The sequence below is a fragment of the Papaver somniferum genome, chromosome 6 (assembly GCF_003573695.1).
Source record: "Papaver somniferum cultivar HN1 chromosome 6, ASM357369v1, whole genome shotgun sequence".
NCBI classification, from domain to species: Eukaryota; Viridiplantae; Streptophyta; class Magnoliopsida; order Ranunculales; family Papaveraceae; genus Papaver; species Papaver somniferum.
This window is the reverse complement of record NC_039363.1, coordinates 84,236,340-84,252,316: the sequence shown is the minus strand read 5'-3', so window position 1 is coordinate 84,252,316 and position 15,977 is coordinate 84,236,340. Positions and strand designations below refer to the sequence as shown.

General features: G+C 39.7%; 1 protein-coding gene across 1 annotated transcript; it reads right to left on the bottom strand.

The window, feature by feature from the left end:
* On the bottom strand, positions 1 to 4,008 carry LOC113288224 (serine/threonine-protein kinase D6PKL1-like). The gene is made up of 3 exons (XM_026537190.1): positions 3,662 to 4,008; positions 1,882 to 3,011; positions 1 to 1,116 (listed from the first exon to the last, which is right to left on the bottom strand). The coding sequence occupies exons 2-3, from the start codon at positions 2,868 to 2,870 to the stop codon at positions 237 to 239; spliced, it is 1,869 nt and encodes a 622-aa protein (XP_026392975.1). The 5' UTR covers positions 2,871 to 3,011; positions 3,662 to 4,008; the 3' UTR covers positions 1 to 236.
* Positions 4,009 to 15,977: the final 11,969 nt, after the last annotated feature.

Here is a 15,977-nt window from a genome sequence, read left to right as displayed (position 1 = left end):
TTGAGTAAAAAAGAAGCTTGTTAACAGTTGAAGACAATAAGAGAAGACTTCTTTTGAACATTTTTAGCTTCTGCAACTACAATTTCTTTTCAACATTATGCTCAACAACAATAACAAGGAACTCATCATCTTCTAACAGTATAAGAAGAACCCTTGACCACTAAAACGTTAATAAAAAACTCTTCCCGTACCCCGACTACTACAAACAAATACAATGTCATTAAGTTTATAAATCACTAAAAGAAATCAAATTCAAGATAATTATCGTTACTTTTCTCCGTTGGAGCAGTGGGAACCACAGGCTTTTCGCTTGTTGATGCTGTTGGAACAACCGGGATCCTCTCGAGCTCAACCGGTTTCGGAATCTCTGGTGGACTGGCACAACGTATTAAAGCCCAATTCACACCTTCAAAGAAGGGGTGTTGCTTGATTTCAGTTGCACCACGCTTGTACGCCAGACGGTGCTGGGGCTCCTTCACAAGAAGCCCTCTTATCAGATCTCTTGCTTGGAAACTAACCCCTGGGGACTCTGGAAAACGAAGTGGCTGACCCACAACATTGAATAATGTTGCTCGATTTCCTGATCCTTTGAATGGAGTTTTACCAAACAAAAGCTCGTATAGAAAAATACCATAAGTCCACCAATCTACTGCACTCCCATGGCCCTCGCCTTTGATGATCTCTGGTGCCAAATATTCATGGGTGCCCACAAATGACATTGACCGGGCCCCTGTAGGCTCCGCAATGAGCTCGGGCAAGGGACTGACTTGGTTACCAATCTCATTTTTAGGCTTGCGCTCTTTCTTGGATTTGCTCGAGAAGAAACGGGGGCCAAAGCATGTTGTGGGGGCTACACAGGATGGCTGGATACAGGATGGTTCTATGCAAGCTGGTTGAACACAATAGGCGGGGTTCTTGCGGAATGGATCAGATGACTCAAGAAATGCAGTTTTCACGAGAGTTGGGCTGACAGAACAGCGAAGGGAAAGGTCAAAATCTGAAAGCATTATGTGACCGTCTTCCCTCACTAAGACATTTTCTGGCTTAAGGTCACGGTAGATAATTCCAAGCATGTGGAGGTACTCCAAAGCAAGAAGGACCTCTGCCACATAAAACCTGCACAGTGTAATCAAAATAATATCAATTCACTCCACCCATCAAAGCACACAAACACAGAAGAAGAAAAAAACCACACACACAATACCATGATTTACAATTTGTACGATTTGGAGATTATAACATCAAAAAAATTGGCTGTAGACTGGAATAAAGCTGCAGTACCAGAGAAGAAAAATCAAAGAGAAACCCATTATCTAAGTCCCATGGTATACCCTTCTCTTCAAAGTGGTCAGGTGTTTCAGAAGTGCCAGCCTGCTCCTATAATTCCTATCATGGTACTCCACCAACATTTATCAAAAGAATGTCGAAATGGACAACCTATCCTTCATGATCTGCTTGTGCCATGATATTACTAGGAAACAATATTCACCTTCCTTAATCCCAAAACTACAAGTTACATTCAACATACCGTTCAGGTTTTTCAAAAAACACCATTCAGGTCTTTCGAAAAACTCATTGTTTCAATGACTCATGTACGCTATACTCTATAAGTTTCTCCTTTCTGCTCTCATGACATATTTACTTTTCTTGGGTGGCTCGCTGCCTCTGTAAGTAAACTAAACTAAGGTACAGAGTACACACCAATGAGCAAGGGGTATTTAGTACACTCCCTAACATCTAAATATGTGATGATGAACATTTAAAGCAGGATTTATGTAGGGAATAACAAGTTGATCTAAGATATAGCCAGGTTTTCTAGGTCTCTAACTAATTAATAAAAAAACAAATTAGCACAAGGGAAAGAACAATTTGGAAACATACTTCACAGCCTGTTCAGAAAAGTGTTTTCCAGGTTGCCTCTGCCGAAGGGTATGCAAATCACCACCAGGGCAAAATTCCATAACCAAACACGAAAACTTTTCTGTCTCGAAGTGTGTATATAGTGTTGGGAGGAATGGATGGTCCAGACATTGTAGTATTTCACGTTCTGTTTGTGCTCGAAGAAGCTTCTTACGGCTTGCTAAAGATCCTTTGTCCATAACCTTCATGGCAAAGTAACTTTTAGTTCCACTCAACTCTGATAGATAAACACTTCCTATATCTCCACATCCCAATCTTTTGAGCAGTCTAAAATGGCTTAAACCCAAGGCTCCCTCTCTTACTCGGACAACTTGAATTGCTTCCCATCTCGAATCATTTGCTTTGTGAGGTTTGCTAACACTGCTGCTCATGCTGCTACAACTGCTTTCATCACTTACATCACTACTCGTGCTTCCTCTACACATACTACTCTTCCCACTCTCAACTAAATCGGTGCGGTCACTGATCTTGGCACTTCCACTAGTCTTGCTGAGACTGCTCGTTCCATCACTCACTTTCGCTGACCCAGGAGGGGTATCTTTTGCACTACTTAGTTCAGAAATTTTCTTTTCTTGATCTTCACTACCACTTTCTAGTGACATCCTTGTTTCTTTTACTCTAGGGTCTACTTGGGGCAGTGATTGTTTGAGACCTTCTAAAGAAGCATTTAAACCTATTTTATCAGATATAGGATCAGCAACCTCCTTTTTTACAGGATTTGATTTTGTTTGGTCTTCTAATACCTCTTTAGTAACCTCTTTTCCCACAACTTGCCTGACAGATCTTGGTGATTTTCTCGGCGTAGCTGGTTCTGATTTACTCATTGGTTTAGCAACCTGTAAAGGCGCTGGCCTACGAGAGTTCAGCTTCGGCTCTACTGCTTGTTGTTTAATAGCTGTTTTCTGCTGTAGTTCAGAGTGAGCTCTGGTACCTGATTTTGAAGCCATCATGTATGTTACAATACAAAGTCTTTTCTACATAAAATTTGGTAAAATCCATTGTTTACTAGCCAGTTTGCTCTCCATGAGCTGCACAGAAAGAGCTTTTATTTAAACCCATAAACAGAAGCTTTGACTTGGCTAAGATGATATCTGCAATTAATCAGATAAGAGATAATAATAACAATTAGTTTGAATCAAAAATGAAACAAAAGAATACAAATTAATCATACCATATAATCAGATCAAGACAATAGAGTTCACCAAATAAAAGTAGATCTAGAAAACTGACAAGTAATCATATACTCCAACACTGAACCAAAAATTAAAAATGATCATAGAGTTCATGAGGACTGAGAGAAGCCATGTTCCTAAAAAATGAACAATAGATCCATCATGTATACAAGAGATCAAAAATTAAAATCAGCCCTTGAAAAATAAAAATAATATTAAAAACTCACCTGGGAAAATCAAGATTAAACAGTTTAATCTTAGAATAGGCTAATACATGACGTTTGAATGAATGTCCCAATGAGAAACAAAAAAGCCATAAAACAGGAAATCTTAACTACAAAAATAAAATAAAGAGAAAACCAAACAGATGAACAAGATTCAAGGACCGATGAAGTAACTAATCTAGATCCCAAGCATCATAAACCAGAAAACGATAATCTCATATAAAACCCTACCATCATAACTCAGCAGATCCAAAAACCCCACAAACAAACAAAAAATGCAGAATTGAGAAATACTTAATCACACTAAACTGATTAACCAAAAGATTTTCAGAAAAAGATGAGTACCTGAACTTGAAAGATCGGAACTTTAGGATTTGCTTTTCAGAAAAAAAGGGAACCCAGAGCTTAAAAATTAGTGATACAGAAATTTAAAGAGAGAGAGGGAGAGGGGGGGAAAGAAAGCAATGAAGTTTGTGTTGTTCTCACTGAGTTCTCCTCCTCACCTGATAATATCTCTCTTGTGGTCAGAAAGAGAGAGTTGTCTGTGGGAGTTCTCAAAGAGAGAGGGAGAGAGAGAGAGAGAGAGAGAGAGAGAGAGAGAGAGGGTAAAACTAAGCTCAAGCTTTTTTGATTCAATAATGTCGTTGTTGGTTTTGGTTCCCAAAACAAAAGGGTCCGAATCAAGCTATTGGATGTCTCTTCATTTCATGTCCCCAAACTGTTGTCATTCGTATCCTTGTTATATCTTCGTGTGTCCTACAATTTTAAGCCAACTTGAATATGTGCCAAAACAAATTCTATCCAGAATTTTTTTTTGTTCTTGTACATATCATTTTCAAACAAAATTTTCAACTATTTTGCAGTGCGCTATAGTACTATCAAATTCCAAGAAAAATTACCAATCCAGTTAATACAAAGATGAGGGTTATTTTGTTTCGTATGAATTGGACAACATCCAATAAGATTTACGAGTGTCACTGTCGTACAGTGATAAAATTAATCACTGGGTGTTGATACCAGTGATTTAAGTTCGAAACTCGTCAGCACCAAATTTTTTACCGATCAAGAAAAAATATATAAGATGTAGTACCCCTCTTATTGGTATGGTATTTTTGAAACTATTATGATGTCTAAGTCTTATCAAGTAAATTTTGAGAGTTTGGGCTTACTTATTCAAGGTTATAAGAGAGAAATAAGGATTAATGCTAAGACAATGAGAAGTTTTAACTTGAATGATAGAAAGAAAGTTACTTTCTCTCTTCTTTCTCTTCATCTTCCCTTTCTCAATAGTCATCTTGATAGTAGATAATAGAATGAGATGTTTTTATATCATTTTTGGTGTCTTTCGACATATTTCTTTGTCGTTCTGAGACGGTTTTTCTTCATCGTTGTGGGGCAAATTCTTCAAATTTTTAATGGCTGGTTCGTGGGTTGATATTCCTGATTCAAAAACATTGAAGATTTATCACGACATCGCGCATCCGTGTTCGTGTGGATCGACAATTTTATGGCAAAAGTACTCATTTGTTTTAGGAGCATCTCTTATGGAAGAAGAATACAATCAGAATAAATGGTCGGAGTATATTTCCAGATATACCATCATCTTTCCCTTATACATAAAGTTGTTTTGGATATCTTTACGGTTCATCGCTCTTTCTCCTCGCGATCTACGTGTAATTGATGTCCTTATTTGTATTAGGGTTTTGATTGTCTCTTATTTTGATGTTTTTGTCATCCTTGTAAGCGAACATGTAATCACTATTTTGATTTGAATGAATTGATATATGTTGATTGTTCAAAAAAAAAAAAAAAAAAAAAAAAAACTAATATGGTGATTGAATAAATGGATAGATTATTTGTTGATCCTAATATATTTACTTTGTGCAGATTTCATTTTAATACTGTGGTAAAATCATTGGGTGATGATACCACTGACCTGAATTTAAAACTCGTAAACACCAACCTCTTTATCAGTAAAAAAAAAAAAACATTTCTACCTTGTGTATTTTTGTTAAATTGTTTGGTTTTCCTTTTAACTATCCAAATATGGTCACTTAACTTGTTTTTGTGTACCTTCCTAAACATTAAAAGAAAAAGAGTATATTCGTTGAATTTTCTGACCCATGGACCCTAATGATAATGGTAATAAACTGGTAGTCTAAACTTTTGACGTTATTGGTCTGGTAATAATTTTGATTTCAATCCTAAATTAATATATGAGGTTGGTTTCCTATCGGAAAGAAAAGACATTTAAAAATAAAAAGTGATTAACAATAACAGATTTATACTTAATTCCTGTAAAATTAGTTGTTGATTGTTATCGTTCATTTTAAAATCACACAATTTGCTACCGAAATAATTAAATTCCACCAAAATCGATAGGCACTAAACATCCCATGTTGCTAGTCTTGAGCGGAAGTCGGGATCCACAACATAGTTTTTTTTTTTCTTGGACAATCAACGTATTTCAAGTTATTCAAATCAGAATAGTAATTACATGTTCGCTTACAAAAATAACAAAAACATCAAAATATAAGATAATCAAAACCCTAATATAAATAAGGACACCAATCAAAACCCTAATAGTTGTGTGTCTGTCAATTTTGGTGGAGTTTATTTTACTTTGTCCAAAATTGTTTCCGAAGAAAAATCATACAATTTCTAAGGACAGTACAAGGAGGAAGTAAAGACTGGAAATAACAATAGTCAAGCAAGAAACCAAATATGACAATGATACCCGTGAGAAAGTACACAATATACCCGAAATACCCTCATTAACAGGTTGTTGTCTCTATTCTATTTTATTCTGTTTTTTCTTTGGATGGTATGTTCAGAAATACATTTTATCTCCAACTCCTTAAATAATTCCATTTTTGTTATCCATGAAACGTACACTGTTTTTCACTTAACAAACGAAAACTTATAACTACTTTTAGGGTTCCACTGTAAGAACAGTTGTGTAATGGAGTTCCACTATGAGTCTTTTTGCCTTTAAAATGTGAAACCAAATCTGTCACTGTAATTACGACCACTGAGCTGCAATTCCTTTCTTTTTGTGGATAATTGAAGAAGCTTTATACAGCTGAACCTATTAAATGTCGAGTTTATGGTTATGGACCCTTCACATCATGCAAGAAGTGTAACAGAAGTATTATTGTGTACTTGATTCACATTAAATTGTATTTAACTCATTTTTCGGCTCGAACAATTAAGCACAGTGCCAAAGCCCTAAACCTTGTTCTTGCATTCTTTAAGTGTTGGTTGAATTGGTTTGGTTCCTAGCAGAATAGTAAGGTTGTTGAGCAAAAATTGTTGGAAAAATTGACACTAAAATAGGGTGAAGAGAAGAATGTTGTATGAGGGTTCAAGGCTCTAATGAAAGATTTTTTTCGACAATTATTAGATCCTTTCCCAATTGAATTGGCGAGTACAAACAGGTCAATGAATATCGCTGTCAGGATACTTGAAGCCCCACAACAATGTTGGATTCAAAGCTTGTACGATCTTGATCCAACCAAGAACACACTGGTTTTATTTCTGATGATGCTTGTAAGAAAGAAAACAGAGAGAGTTGAGATGTGTTTTGAATGAAAAACAAGTCTCCTATTTAAAGAGGAAATCACACCCTTTGCAGATGACTCTTCATCTCTACAGGCATCTTTTCAGAGTGAACATGCGCGTCTCTTCCTTCAATGCGTTCATTGGTGAAATGAGATTTCTGTTCAGTTTTTCTAACTGACAATAGAAACCCAAGAACAGGAAATTTCCAACGAGACGCTGTCTCGCACTCTGCAGGAGGACCCTTGCCCCCTAGACCCCCAGCGACCTGACCGGGCAGGTCGATCCCCGGGAACAGCCTAAATCCTGCAAATCAACGGGTTTGTTGAAAATATCCAACAAAAATAGTCATGAAAATTGAATAAATAATAACTATGCATCTGATATATTTACAGGGTTTAATGGGTATACTCATGAAAAAACTAGAATTTTGCATGACTATGTCTATGAAGATGATATCCTTTTGAGTACTACGTGCTTGGCACATTATCATGGACTCTATTACCCGTTTTACCTATACCTTATGACCATTATGATCTAGGACTTGCATGAATCGATGATTAATGCGAAGATATAACTACTAGTACTACACTCCTAGCACTAATAACTGGTGTTGCTACCTAACCTTTGGACAAAGCTTAATTAGCTACAGTTTTTTGCTCCTAATGACTTAATTCAGTTTGACCCCAGTACTTAATAGGCATGACTTTTCTTCTTTTAAATGAATCAGAAGAAGACCTTTCTTGGCCCTGTCATCAACATATCCACGGATCACTAAGTAAAAAAAGAGAGCTATTTATAGAGCGTTGCACCTACTTCCTTTTTTTACAGTGTTTTTCACGAGCAGCAGTTATGCGCCTGTGTACCAACCACGGCCGAGCTTGCAATTAAGTCAATGGTATGTACCTGTATCGCTCATCGGTCAAACTCTAGCAGTTCTTCTTCTAAATCATCAATCGTGCTCTAGTCTATACAGACACTATTGGGTCAATGTGTCATTTTGCAAGGTCGATCTTAGAATCTCACCATGTGAGGTCAGTGCAACCAACATACACTATTCTCCAGCACATGTTAGACATGTCAACGGATTCAACATCTGTGATCCAATCTTATATAGTATTCTTCCCCTTTTTAAGTGCAGGAATGAAAAAAGAAACCGAAACAAGTCAAAACAAGATCAAGAGAAAACAAAAGAACACAGTCACTCACTCGCAATAAGTTAAGCAAAGCTGCACCTATAAATGGACGGACTATGGTTTAGAGAGGGTTGATCGATAAAACCTCACATGCACTATCATGGATGGAATCTATCAATTAATTTATCCTTTAGATCCAAATTAAGTTTATATATATGTTTAAGTAGAGTAGCCAGGAGGAGCATTTTGTTTGCATAGAGGTAGTTGATTGATCACTAGTGGTCTAAAATGGCATTTGATTATTATTCTTAATTTCTTGTTAACTACTTAAAAAGATAGAGATATTGGGGGATTGTATAAACTACTAATTCCTTAAATTCCGGCAGTGAAGAAGCACGAAATAATGACATCTAAATCCAAAACTTTGCAATGGTCCCTACCACGACGATCATTAAGAATCATTATGCTGCTTATTATCATGCTTTTTCTTTCTAAAGTAACTAATTAATCCAAGAAACTTTAATTAAAGGCTCATCTACAAGAAAGCTAGTTTGGTTTGCCTAGCTAGGCAGCGAGATTAACACTTAAACTAACTACTTGGAACTCAATTAAGCCCATCTATCCATCTATCCACAGTTCTAAGTAACAAAAGATAGATTGAAACGCGTTATGTCCGTAGAGTACAAAAGTCCATTGCCTAAATTGAATAATTTATGATCTTGCCGCACTTATGCAGTTGAAAGTTGAAAATATAAACAAGAAAGTATATGTTTAATATGTTCACATATGCTAACATATTACGTTATACGGAGAATTTGTGGAAGTTGAACACCGAATTAAAGAACCTAACCCAAGGGATTCAGCAGTTAATGGCAATGATAACCATCAAGGTTTGTAGTCTTCTTCTTTATTGTTTTCGTTTATGGAATTCGTACTTATCTTTTAGGTATTTGTGTTTGGTTGATTGTTAATTGAAATTGTTCAATACTCGTATATATTACGCATATAAACAATAGTAAGATTCCTATTTGGAGAGTACAAAACAAACGGCAACCTCTGAGTAAGGAGCCATTTGCTCCACACACAATGTATTTGCGCATCTTGTTTGATGGAGGTTTGTTCTCCATATTGCTTACCATTTCAATTCTTCTCCAAGTTACTTTCTTTAGCAACGGTGATTTTACACGGTTTTACTGATTAGATGAACTGTGAGGTAGGCACCGAAGCCGGAAACATTGAACATCAAAGACAGAACTAAAAAAAGTAATAATAAGAACGGGGTCGCAAATCCTTCCTTTGGCGGTGTCAATTCCTGCTGGTCAACACAACTACAGCAGGGCACAGGCGTTCGACAGCCATTGTTCATACACATTGAGAATGACAAAATTAAGGAAGCAAAGGTTAAAAGGGAATATCCGATAAGGCGATGCCTTGGCTCTCCTATTTGAAAATGGGCACCCCCATGTCGCATTGCTTGAAGTTTTCATAGTAGTATATCTTTTTATATTCCTTTTGATTTTGTCAAACTAAAAACAATAGATAGACAAAGAAAAGCAACGAATCATGAATTTGCCAAACTCGATATATAATGGGATTGGGAGCACTGGGAGAGAAACAGTGCCAGTGGAACTAATAATTTAAGCCAAAGTGCGTGTCTACAAAAATGTAAGAATCATACACTTGGCCGCCATATATGCCTCTCTTTGTATAGTGGCAACGCTTTTTCATCTTCAAGCATGGTATTTATTTATTTTTCCTATGAGTTAGTAACATTGTTAAGATGGTGGCCAAAAATACTGAAACAACATTGTTAAGATGTGTGAGGCTTATGGAAAAGCTCAGATCTGGATTAGGTTAAGGATCAAAGATAAAATTAAGGGCCCTCTGATTTGTCTTATCCTTAAACTGCAACTCCGAGTAAAAGGGTTTGGTTGGTAATCTTGTTTATTTTATTGTTTTTCATTAAAAATTTTGCATATAAAGAGAGAGATTCCTAGAGATGAGTACATTGAGTAGAGTTTTAGTAATATGCTTCTCGTTCTCGATAGAAACGTAACACGTTATTTTGGGCAGAAGGACATGGAACGGAACACTTCGGTTTTAACGCTTTGCTGTTGAAATCAATTAAAAACAGACAGAAAAGCTAAAGGTATCCATATCGTACTACACTACTATGTTTAGAATGTTTATTGCTCCATCTAATCAGACTCAGATTAGCAGTTAACTACTGCTTACTATATACTATAGTACGTACAATACACTCTTAATGGTTGGCACTGCTATGCTTAGGCGTGGACCGTTGCATAGCTACCTATGCATCTTTCTCTGACCTATGTCCTTGCCATATTCATTTGGGAATTGGGCGAGAGCCCAGACCCTCAAAACGAAAATGATTGACAATCCGATAAAGAATTCGTCGTAAAAACCGCCTTTTCACAAAAAAAACGTTTCCAAAACCAAGTTAGTATAAGCGTGGGGTCTATCTTTGTGAGGGGGCGGTTTGTTTTTTTAACGGCGTTGACGTCATTATGATAAGAATGTTTTCTCTCTTTATGTCGGTCATTAAGATAATAGAAAAGATAATTAGAGATTCCCTTTGGAACGACGCTGAAAACGGTAAAAAGTATAATTGGATTAAATAGAGATCAGCATGTCAACCTTTGCACAAAGGCAGACTCAGAATTAGAAAACTGAGGCCAATGAATAAAGCTCTCGTTAAGAAATGGTGGTGGAGATTTGGCAAGGAAAAAAATGTTTTCTGAGTAAAGATTGTTTCTGAGAAATATGGAGTGATGTCATGAGTTGGAGAACTACATCTTCAAAGGCTAGGCATGGAATGAGTGTGTCGATAAGCATCTGCAATGTAGACGATGATTTTTTTAAGAATACTTAATTCAAGATTGGTAATAGGATTTTTATTAAATTCTGAGAAGATAAATGGTGTACTCAAGGCCTAGTAAAATCTATGTGCCCTAACCTCTATTCAATTTCAACTTCAAAACTTTGCTCCTCGGCTAGTGTAGTTGGGTCTTCTGGTTCTATCTCTTCATGGGATATGGGAATTCATCGTCCCAGACTTTACAATACCGAAATAGCCGAGATGGCAGTGCTTTTTCCTATCCTCGTTGCAGTTTCCATCAATTCTGAAATGCTAGATAAGCTCATATGGATTGGAGACAAGTCAGGTACTTTCTCTGTTAAGTCTGCTTACTTGTGTAATGTGTCCGACCCTTCTATCTTAGAATTCCCTAATAAGAAAATATGGTATACGATTTAGCCTCAAAAATTGGTCTCTTTTTGTGGCAACTTGTGCCGGACAGACTACCGACCATCTCAAATCTTCATAGGAAAAGTAGTGCTCTGGTAGACTCCAATGGACAACCTATCTTAAACATCTGTCCCTTTCATAATGGGCTCCCGGAAACTTGCCAACACTTGTTTTTGGAGTGTCCTTTCATCCTTCAGATATGGCATTTCTTTACTTCTTCCGCGAACATGCCTTCTATTAGAGGTTCTTCTCCAATGGAAGTGGTTAAGAACTGGGTAATTTATCTTTCAACTCTGTTTGAGGGTGAAAACAGTTTCTGCTGATTTTGGTAATTTCGAGTGTGTGGGTGAGAAACGAGTTTAAACCCTAAACAATGTACTGCAAGGGAGTACTTTGATTCGAGAGATCAATCTGTACAAATCCGGCCTAAACCAAGAAATGGCCATTTCAGACTTACTTCGGTCACAAAGTGAAGGAGAAGGTTGGTCTAGGGAGGGAAGCGAAGAGAGTGTTGAGACCAGAATAGTTGATTCGGGAAGAGTAATTGTTTGACGACTTGTATCAGAAAGTGGAAAGCTAACATATGGGAAAGCTAGCAAGTGATTTCTGAGTGTTGTATTCTCCTGACCAAAAACTTGTGTTTGGTGGAAATAGGTGAGACCTATTTATACAAGTCGCAACGAAACGTACCCTGGTCTCGTAAGAAGTGAAAACGGTTGAGTAAATTGAAAAAAAAATGGTAACGGGTAACGCCTGGAATTGATGTTTCCATAATGAAGGAAAAGTTTCACCATTACTTCTTGTATTTACTAACCGCCTCACCTTTATGACACTTTCCTGTAACGGGCGTAGTGTACGCCGCACGCTGTAAACCGCCAGACCAATACCCTGATGAGCATCCCCCAATTTATGACATGTTTTGATGTCTCGAGTGTTTTCGTGGAAAACGTGTAGCATGTTGCTACGTGTGGCGTGGCCAAAGGATTTGGCGTTTGTGGCCAAGTTGGTGTCGTGCCCAAAGAATAGGCATCGTAGCCAGGTTGGTGCCATGACCAGAGAGTTAGCATCGCAGCCAAGTTGGTGTCGTGACCAAGAGTTAGCATCGCAACCAAGACATTTCCATGAGTCGTTTGGTGGCAGTTTTATACGGATGAGATCTGCATCTCAGGAGGAAGGGTAGTTGTAGATTGTTCTGACCCTTCGTTTGGCAACCAGAGGAATGGTTCCAGCGCTTGCATGCTCTTGGAACGACTAAATTAGGGTTTTGGTGTCGTGGCCAAGAATTGGCGTCGTGGCCAAGATATTGCCATAAATCGTTTGATGGCAAGTTTGTATGGCTAAGATTGGTATCTCAGGAGGAAGGGTGGCCGTTGATTATTGCAAACCTTCGTTTACATCCAGTGGCATGGTTTAGGCGCGGCCGAGCTAGGTATTTGGCGTTGTTTAGGCGCGGCCAAAACTAGGGTTTTGGCATAGTTTAGGTGCGGCCAAAATTAGTGCTTGGCATTGGGCCAAACGTGGCCATGTGTTTGATGGCAAGCTTGTACGGCTAAGATTTGCATCTCAGGAGGAAGGGCTGTCGTTGATTGTTGCAACCCTTTGTTTGGAAGCCTGTGGCACGTGATAGGGCCGGCATGGCTTTGGCATGTTTTAGGCGCGGCCAAAATTAGGATTTTGGCATAAACCGTGATGTTTGGCCTTGGGCCGGAAGTTTCCATGCGTTAGGTGGTGAACTTGTACGGCTGAGATCTGCATCTCAGATGGAAGGGCAGTCGTTGATTGTTGCAACCTTTCGTTTTCCAGCCAGCGACATGGTGGTAGGGCCCCATGGCTTTGGCATGTTTTAGGCGCGGCCAAAATTAGGGTTTTGGCATAAACCGTGATGTTTGGCCCTGGGCCGGAAGTTTCCATGCGTTAGGTGGCGAACTTGGACGGCTGGGATCTGCATCTCAGATGGAAGGGTAGCCGTTGATTGTTGCAACCCTTCATTTGGCATCCAATGGCATGGTGGTAGGGCCGCATGGCTTTGGCATGTTTTAGGCGCAGCCAAAATTAGGGTTTTGGCATAAGACGTGATGTTTGGCCTTTGGCCGGAAGTTTCCATGCGTTAGGTGGCGAACTTGGACGGCTGAGATATGCATCAGATGGAAGGGTGGCTGTTGATTGTTGCAACCCTTCATTTGGCAGCCACCGACATGGTGGTAGGGACGCATGGCTTTGGCATGTTTTAAGGGCGGCCAAAATTAGGGTTTTGGCATAAAACGTGATGTTTGGCCTTGGGCCGGAAGTTTCCATGCGTTAGGTGGAAAACTTGTACGGCTGAGATTTGCATCTCAGATGGAAGGGTAGCGGTTGATTGTTGCAACCCTTCATTTGGCAGCCATCGGCATGGTGGTAGGGCCGCATGGCTTTGGCATGTTTTAGGCGCGGTCAAAATTAGGGTTTTGGCATAAACCGTGATGTTTGGCCTTGGGCCGGATTTGCCATGCGTTAGGTGGCAAACTTGTACGGCTTAGATCTGCATCTCAGATGAAAGGGTAGCCGTTGATTGTTGCAACCCTTCATTTGGCAGCCATCGACATGGTGGTAGTGCCGCATTGCTTTGGCATGTTTTAGGCGCGGTCAAAATTAGGGTTTTGGCATAAACCGTGATGTTTGGCCTTGGGCCGGAAGTTGCCATGCGTTAGGTGGCAAACTTGTACGGCTGAGATCTGCATCTCAGATGGAAGGGTAGTTGTTGATTGTTGCAACCCTTCGTTTGGCATCCATCATCATGGTGGTAGGGACGCTTGGTTTTGGCATGTTTTAGGCGTGGTCAGTGCCTGGACTTTCTGACCGTGATGATGATGTGTTGTGAATGCTTGTATGGTCGAAATCTTCTGGCGCCACTAGATAAAATATATCAGTTGGGATACGTTCCGTTGCCGATGTATTGCTATCAAAGTCTTCAAGGACTTTGTTCCAAGCGACATCCTTCGAACCATCTTCTGAATCTTGGGTTATCCTATGGAATGGGATGCGGTGAGCAGTCTCCAGTTATACTTCTGTTTGATCCGATGGTCATGGCCGAATATGTGAATGTATCTTTGTGGTGTGCTTTTGAAGTCTTCGGTGTATATGTACGGCTTCATGTCGAGAAATTCTTGCGTAAAACTTCGACAGTGATGATGTTGAAATTAGAAATAACTTGGTTGAGGGGACTGAAAGCATCCCATGTTGGTAGTTCCCATGTGTAGCATACTTTCATTGCATCACCTTGAATCCACGTCCACAGGATTTGATGCAAGATTATTGTACTCTTCTGGATGTGATGTTGGGATGCTCAGAATATCACATGGATAAAATATTCTGGATAGCGAAGAGGTAGAAAATGATAAATTTATATTATTTATCGTGGCTCCCTCTATTTCTTCAGGAAAATATTTCAGCCGCGTCTCTGGAGTTATCTCACGAATCTTTGATGGTCGTCGGGATGGACTGTGATGAGCAGTGCCCAGTCGCGCTTTTCTTTAGTTTCTGAAGTTGTTTCCTCTGGGAAGGCTTGGGATCTGCCGCGGCCTCGTAGAGTGTTGCAGGCGTCTTCTAAATAGAGAGGTGATGATATTCTTACGCTACACCCTTGCAGAGCAGATGGCTTTGTCGTGGCTATGACCTTTGGTTGACCGTGTCTTCTGAGATTTGACAGCGAAGGGATTTCGTGTAGATTCCCATTCCCCAAGTGTGTTTTGCATGTTTCCATCTTGTGTGGTCGGTGGGTTGAGCATGATAATTATATCACCATCGTGTGTTCGTACTTGTGATTTTGTTACTTCTTCCGCATGCAACTAAAATATGGAGGAGTACGGGTTACCTTTACAGTGATTGTTGCCATGGTGAAGCTCTGGATGGTATCAACAAAAGGGCGGCAACAGTTCCTGGAAGAAAATGTAATCAGAAGAAACTTTCCATGGAAGTAAAGGGATTGGCTGGATGCGTAAGCGAGCAAACTGTCTATGACCACAAGCTTTGGTGGGATGGAACAAAAGGTGGCCACGGCTACGGAAATTGGCTGGTTGCGATCATGATCCTTGGCAGGGGGAGTGTGGTGGCACGAAACTCGAAGGAAGGAGTGGCGATTATAGCACGATCCTCGGCAAGGAAGAGCGGCGGATACGACAAGATCCTTAGAAAGAAGGAGTGGCGGCTATGACACGATCCTTGGCAGGAAGGAGGCGTTGAAGTGGCTTAGGTTCTTGGAGAGGACGTTGAAACTTATGGAGCAAAAATGCTGAAGTTTCTTCTTTGGACCCTGGAGCAGCTTATGGAGAGAATGCTGAAGCGGAGCGGCTGTTGGAGCGAACGTTAAGGCGGAACAGCTACTGAAGCGAACGATGAAGCGGATCCGCTGCTGGAGGACGTTGAAGCGGAGAGGCTGCGTTAATCAGTGTGTTTTAAAGCTGGACACCCTTCAAGCAAACAGTGGTTAGGAGTCCCCAGTTCCATCTATCAATCGTGCTTTCCAAGAGAGGTTGGGGCTTGGGAACGGCTTCCTGGATGGAAACAGCTGCTTTCCTGATGCAGTGCGGTTGAGGGTTGCAAATATGTCTTGACTTTGCTCCTTGGGGAAATATAAAATCTCACATAAATGTTTCACCATAGACTGCACGATTTTACGGGCGAAGTCCCCAGAAATCATGCATCTCCTGACAGGAAAAGAGCC